The sequence below is a fragment of the Bombina bombina genome, chromosome 2, assembly GCF_027579735.1.
Source record: "Bombina bombina isolate aBomBom1 chromosome 2, aBomBom1.pri, whole genome shotgun sequence".
Lineage (NCBI taxonomy): Eukaryota > Metazoa > Chordata > Amphibia > Anura > Bombinatoridae > Bombina > Bombina bombina.
This window is the reverse complement of record NC_069500.1, coordinates 142,485,366-142,493,221: the sequence shown is the minus strand read 5'-3', so window position 1 is coordinate 142,493,221 and position 7,856 is coordinate 142,485,366. Positions and strand designations below refer to the sequence as shown.

The following is a 7,856-nucleotide window of genomic DNA, read 5'->3' as shown; positions in this document are numbered from 1 at the left end:
GAGTCCTAGGAAAATAGGCACAATTATACACATCACTATATGTTTAGTAAATTATGAAAAGCCTGAAGAGAAGGTGCTGAATATTAAAGTGATATAAAACAGCGATATTTAATAGCCATATATCTATAGAAAAATAACAATTTGCCAACTATTACTTTCTGAAAGACATTTACTACCCCTTTTACTTATAATTCAAAATTGTCTCTAAACAATGATTGTGAAGTAAACACATTTTCGAGCATCAGACATTGTCCGCTGTGGCAGCTAAGAAGTAAACACCGCCTTTGAAAGAGATGTCACACATTTACACGCCTCGGTACCGCTCCTTGAGCTGTTAGACCCGCGCTCCGCCAGTGACACAGCAGGTGCTGCCAGACCCCAGGAGGCAGCGTGCACTATGACAATACACCAGCTCAGCCAGCTGCCCAAGCACTATCGCACACTGCCTGAGGCTGGCGCTGCTATTTAAAGTACCGATGTTGCCTTGTCAACAGAAAGGCGCGTGCCAGGTTCAGCGGCGCGAGCTGACAAGTTCTGAGTTCTCTCGAGCGGCCCTTTCGCCGGGAAAAGTTCTATCCGTGACGTCACATTCCAGAGGTTCCTGCTTCCACGTTTCAGCCAATCGGAGGATAGCACAGCTGGGCATAAAGACTAGAGACGCTTTTTCTGCGATCAAACAAGTCCTGATTCTCTAAATTGTAGGTTGTAGAAATTATTTAACGTAGTAGATCTCTAAACATGGTGACGTGTAGTGAGAGATACCAGGAGCATCATATGGCGGCAGCCGAGAACCCTTCCAGCCCCAGGAAAAGGAAGGTGCAGGAAGCTTTTCCAGAGGATGCCACCCCGTATGACAGAGGAGTGAGCAGCGATAGCATTAGAGCAAAGCACACCAAGTACCTGAGACATAGGAAGCAGAGACTGGAAATGATGAGCTGCGATTCTGGAGTGTGCGATTTGTTTGAAACACCCAGCCCCAGTCCCTCATCAGAGGTGCGCAGACCTCTGAAAAACCCCTTGGACACCTGCCCTAAGATTTCCGACAGGTTAGACCTGCAATCGTTTAGGGACTATGGAGAGGCCTGTTACTGTTTTAAGAAAAGTATTGAAGGGAAGTTCCTGGCTGCCAACAGTTTGGCAAATCAACCACAGGTAAGAGCTTTACCAGTCGATAATTGGAAAAGGGATTACTATTATAAATAAGCCAAATCATCATACTGTATTCTACTTTCATTGTAGCTGCCTAACATACTCAACAGCTCTAAAAAACAAGTTTAAAAATAATAATTATATATGTATGTATATATATATATATATATATATATATATATATATATATATATATGCCACATTTTATTTGAAAGCTCTACTGTTTACAATCTAAATTATTATGCATATATATTATCATAAATTCATTACAGAGCCTTACAAAAAAGTGACATACAAAGATGAAAAATGATTAGTAATTTGCAGGTTGCATGCAGATATATTGTTCTTCATACATTTTAACTTAAATAACATAGTGTGAATTGAATTTATATGGGTTGTGCAGGTAACTGTTAAAAATACAAAAATTAAAGTGTATTTGAGATATGCAGAGTTCAAATAATGTTTTTTAGCATTTTACGATCCTTTAGGAATTATCTATAAGATAAGGCTGGATTAAAAGAAAGCATTACATAATGTAGATACCACTGAATGTTCTCTAAATAACCCTAATGCTAATATATAGTTGATATTTTGTTTTGGCAGCTGAAAGCAGAGTCCAGATGTAAACTCATCAGCTGGCTGATTCCAGTACACAGACATTTCAATCTGGGCTTTGAGTCTTTGTGTCTAGCTGTCAATATCCTTGACAGGTTCCTTTCCTGTACTCCAGTGGCATCTGATTGTTTCCAGTTAGTGGGTGTCACTTCCCTGCTCATCGCATGTAAACAGGTAAATACAACGGCATTAATTAGATGCCCTTCTTAAACGAATACTCAAGTCAAAATTAAACTTTCATGATTGAGATAGAGCATGCAATTTTAAACAACTTTCCAATGTACTTCTTCCATTTACAAATATAGATGGTAATATAAACATGATAAATTGTCCCCTTTTGATTGCACACTCTAATGACCTATTTATAACTGTCTCTATTTGTCCACAGCAGATTGGCAGATTCATTTGTTTTATAGATACTATAACTTTACACATATTTTGTCAATATTTAAACAGCTAATGAAACTTTAAAACATACATCTACGTGTTATTCTCAGACTAATCTTTTCTTTGAATGCATCATTCTATCTAGCATTTATTTAGTGTTTAATGTCCCTTTAATGACTTTTATTGCTACTCATATTGTAAGTCATCCTTATTAGACATATTTACTAAAATATAAAGCTGTTTAATTACACCTAATGCATTTATAAATATTATATAAGGAAAAAAGAGCAAAAAAGATAAGGTACGATCAATATCCAGTTGTAAACCTAACAAATAGTAAAAGTAAATACTTTGATTAATATTTTAGATGTTACCACTAGGTGTAAAGTTTGCAACTGGAATGTGATCTAGTCCATAGTATATTTTAAAAAAATTGTTTTTTTTAGCCGTCACTCAACATGATAGTTAGGGACAATTCTAACTTTAGCAACATTTTTTTGAAGTCTAATGGATAGTTACAAGTTGACACACTCCTATGCAGTATGAAGCCTTAGACATGTGGAGTTGATCCCCTATTATATATGAGGCTATGTGTACTTACTATTGCTAAATAAGGGTGTATGATACCATAAACCTTAAAATCCTCATTATTCATTTTTTTAGGAAAAATATGTTATTTCACTAATATATATATATGTATATAACATTTTAATTCCATTATATTATAATTTAATGAATCAATTTATACAGTAATGATCTCTCAAATTCTTCTGCTTTAGTGTTTAGTTATACATTCAGTTAATGTCTATTGATTATACCATTACACATTTTGATGTCAGTACAGCTTCAACCATTAACTGAAGCTATTTTCATATTAATTTTTAGGTGGAAACAAGACCTCCCAGAGTGAAGCAACTTCTTGCTCTGTGTTGTGATACATTCACTCGAGAGCAGCTGTGTAATCTGGAGTGCATCATCTTGCTTAAGCTGCGGTTCCATCTTGGAGCACCAACGATCAACTTCTTTCTGCAACACTTCTCCATGCTTAAGGTATCCAATGGGGAGCCGTCTGAAGTGGAGCTGTCCAAGACTTCCAAGTCCATGATGGTGGCCAAAGGTGTGGCAGAGCTGAGCCTAGCAGATTACGCCTTTAACTCCTATTCTCCGTCCTTGATGGCCGTTTGTTGTCTTGCACTTGCAGACCGGGTTCTAGGCCACGAGAGCCACCTCTATGTACAAGCCAGCGGTTATCCTGATAGTATACGTCAGGAGTGCATGGAAAAGCTTGACTTACTTGTTTCACTAAACCAAGACTCTTTGCACCTTCTCCTGCCAAGTGAGCTCCCAGACAAGATAATGGAAATGGATAATTAATGACTGGACAGTCACCTCAACTTGTTGTAGTTACCACTCAGTGGACAGTTAAATAAGATAGGACTAATAACTTATGAAGTCTTGATTACCAAGCTGCTAAAACACAGAATAATAATATTATAATAAAATGAGTAAGTGTTTCTGTTATAGATTATTGAAGGCCTTCGTATCTAGCAGTATTTCCTTTAGCTGCATACTTGAATAGTAAAATATAAATTTTATTTATTTATAGTGCAATATATTTGTGTTATATGCTGTAGGGTTTCATAATCCTGTAAGTCTTTTTAGGCTGTTTATTTTAAAAATCACCAAATAACATACCAGACCCAACTGAATCTTCATAATTTAATACAATATTGTAAACTCTTGACGTCTACTTGTACCAATGTAGCAAAAATTTGTACTGCTAAATATATTTTTTTCCTTTGCACTGATAACTTTTTAAATTTGTAAATAGTGTAGATAATTTAACAGATGAATTGTTTAATATTGCTGAACATTTGTAAAGTATTAATATTAATTTAAAGTTTATGAATATTTGAATTAAAAGTATTAAATAATTATTCTGCTTGAAGAAATTTCATTGGTGAGCTGGAGGTCACCCCATGGGGGCGTGATGTTGTTAAAAGAAAGTATATATTTTTTGTCAAAGATTTAGCAGTAAAACCAAGTAAGGTAACATTTTGTAGAAGCAAATGAGGTTCCTTAACACTGGAGAAAGCCATCAGCACAGCAGTCCGTTTGAGTGAAAATGTTGGTGGTCAGTTTGGTAGTGTGAAATGAATCTTTGGCCTATAAAATATGTTCATCTGAGCTCTGTTGCAACTGTAAATTCTCTATGGAAGCATACAGTGGTATGCACTATGTAGAAGTCCTTGGGCTAATTGTGCTGAATTACAGTACAATAAACTAATCTGGGACTGACAATCTCCCTGTACATGTGTGTATGTATAAACTTAGGGGAGGAAAAAATGCTTTTATGTTCCTTCTAAAGTGGATGATTGATTTTTGTATATGTTGTGGTAAGTCCTTGTTTATATTTCTATAGTCTGGCTTACTTATAGAAGGGTTATTCTAATTCACGAATAAATAGTGGTTAAAATGCTGGGGTTAGGGATGGTTAATTGTATTGGGTTTGTATGTGCACATAAAGCCTTGGCTCTCTACCCTACAAGACTGATACTAGGGGAAAGTAAAAAGAACCAAATGCAGTAAAATATATAATATACAATGAAGAAATAATTTGAATGGTTATATATATCACAAACCAGCAATTATACATTAAAGGGATACTAAACCCAAATGTTCATGATTCAGATAGAGTATGCAATTTTAAGCAACTTTCTAATTTACTCCTATTATTATTTTTTCTTCCTTCTCTTGCTATCTTTATTTGAAAAAGCAAGAATGTAAGCTTAGAAGGTTCAGCACCTGAGTAGCGCTTGCTGATTGGTGGCTACATTTAGCCACCAATCAGCAAGCAATACCCAGGTGCTGAATCAAAAACACAGAAATCAGTTATTAACCTAAACAACACAATAAAAATGACTAACACCCCCATTCTACACAAACAGGTACATGGAACATTAAGAAACATTAATTCCTGCAAAAACACAACAGTTATATTGTATTATATTAAAGGAGCATACGATTTAAAAAAAGTTTCCAATATGCTTCGTTCCCATGATATATTTTATTGAAGAGTCACCTAGGTAGGCATTTGGAACACTACATGGCAGGAAATAGTGCTGCCAACTAGTGCTCTTGCAAATGGATTACATTCTTGTAAACTGCTGCTATATAGTGCTCCAGAAATAGGCAGGCTCCTAAGCACACGTCCTGCTTTTCAACAAAAAATACCAAGAGAACAAAGAAAAATTGATAATAGAAGTAAATTAGAAAGTTGTTTAAAATTGCATGCTCTATCTGAATAATAATAATAAAAAAATTGGGTTTAATATCCCTTTAACCTTACTATTGTGTGCAGGTCCCTCAGCGTGTGTGCACCAGTTTATTGAGAGAGGGGGCATCCTTTGGCTTAGGAAGGTGGCCTTTTTCAAGAACAAAAAAAAAAGTAAATCCACAATAGACAATAGCTGTATGTGCTCACTGATGTGCAGTGTTTTCACAGTGCTAAACCTCATAAGCACTAATATGAGACTCCAAGGGTTCTCAGTACATAGAAAACATAGAGATTGGAAAAAACCGCTGTTAGCCTAAAAATAACCACAATGGCGCTATGTGAACTTTCAAATCTTCATGCAATGTAAAACAAATAAGTGTAGGTAATAACAAAGTGTTAAGGCAAATACTGACTCTTATAAAGTCCAAACTGATAACAAGTGCAAGTAAAACGTAGCATTTATCCAAGTTACGGTTAAAAGTCAATGTTGTACAGACCTGGACAGAGCAGTATAGAGAGAGCGATACCTCTGACCCTCCACATGCGTCACGACAATACACACCACAAGAACTAGTTGTAACCCCTATTCTACAGGAACACACAAGTACGTATATTAGAGGGACGTGAAACTCAAAATTGTTCTTTCGGGATTCAGATAGAGCTTACAGTTTTAAACAACTTTCCAATATACTTTTATTATCAATTTTGTTTCATTCTCTTGGTAATATTTATTGAAGGAGGAGCAATGCACTACTGGGAGTTAGATAAACACATCAGTAAGACAATGATAAGAGGTATATATGTGCAGCCACTAATCATCAGCTAGCTCTCAGTTCCTGGGCCTACCGAGGTGTGCTTTTCAATCAAAGATACCAAGAGAATGAAGCAAATTAGATAATAGAAGTAAATTGGAAAGTTGTTTAAAAGTCCATGCTGTATCTGAATCATGAAATAATTTGTTAGGGTTTTATGTCCCTTTAATCTCTATCTTGAAAATGTCAGATTGCAGGACATGACATGGAAACATTATTAACACACTTGTGGTAGTAAATAAAGTTCTAAGCCTTTTTTTCAAAAATCCAAAGATTTTCAAAACTGACTTTTCGGTCTTACCTGGTAATAAATGCTGTTATTTATTTCTTCCCACCTGCTGCATGGTGAAACCAGTGGCTCGCAGTGAGGCATGAGTGGCACTGCCTATGAGGGGCAGAGTAGCCTCTTACTGTCAATGTGGGCAGGGCACATTCACATATATATATATAAACAGTAATGTAGAAGGCGCACTCTCACAAACTTCAGAGACAAGGTACCAGTATGCAGCAATAAACCGTATATAGCCAAGAAACAAGTCACACTCTGGATTTATAACACAGCAATCCAATGTTAATGTGTGACCCCAGAAACGTTCACATATTCAAATTGGATTGCTGTGTTTTAAATCCAGAATGCAACTTATTTTCTTGGCTTTATATATATGTAGTCTTTGTTTCAACAATTAGCATCAATGGACATTTCCAAAAAGCAAAATTAAGCATTAGAATAATTTCTATGTAGAAAGATAATTCTATTGATATTTAAGCAGAAAACAAATATAAATTAGCTAACCAAACAATATTAGATTTAGAAATAAAACTACACAAAAGTCTAGTTAAAATAAAACTTTCCTGATTCAGATAGGGCATGCAATTTGGAACAACTTTACATTACTTTTATCATCAAATTTGCTCTGCTCACTTGGTATTCTTTGTTGAAAGCTATATGCTTATTTCTAAGCCCTTGAATGCTGCCTCTTATCTTAGTTCAGTCAGCACCGATTGGCTAAAATGCAAGTCTGTCAAAAGAACTGAAATAAGGGAGCAGTCTGCATTTACTTAGATACAGAGGTAAAACGTATATTAATATAACCATGTTGGTTATGAAAAAATGGGGAATGGGTAATAAAGGGATTATCTATCTTTTTAAACAATACAAATTCTGGAGTAGATTGTCCCTTTAAAGGGATAGAAAGGTCAAAATTGAAATGTTCATGGGTGCTTTTCAATTTTAAGTAGAAGGATTTTTCTAGTTTACTTACATTGGAAAATTGAATATAAAAAAATTATTACTGTTTTACAGCTACATATGCTGTGAGGGACCGTGCGCCAGTATTTAAACAGTATACCTCATAGAGTCAGCATTGGCTCTCTGTGCTTGAATACTGGTGCACAGATCCTCAGAGCATATGTGCATATGCTTCTGAAAAACATCCTTCTATTGTTCTACCTTAAACTGTCTCCATGTTTTACACTCTTTCACTTCTCTATACTAAGATACACCATATGACATATTTCTATAGTTGAAAGACAGTAAGTTTGTGTCACCTGTTCACACAGAATAATGTTAGTGCTGTAAGTTATTTACCATTGATGTGACAAGAACCTTATAACTG

General features: G+C 35.5%; 1 protein-coding gene across 1 annotated transcript; it reads left to right on the top strand.

The window, feature by feature from the left end:
• Positions 1–654: 654 nt before the first annotated feature.
• On the top strand, positions 655–3,525 carry CCNO (cyclin O). The gene is made up of 3 exons (XM_053700446.1): positions 655–1,152; positions 1,753–1,938; positions 3,037–3,525. The coding sequence occupies exons 1-3, from the start codon at positions 739–741 to the stop codon at positions 3,523–3,525; spliced, it is 1,089 nt and encodes a 362-aa protein (XP_053556421.1). The 5' UTR covers positions 655–738.
• Positions 3,526–7,856: the final 4,331 nt, after the last annotated feature.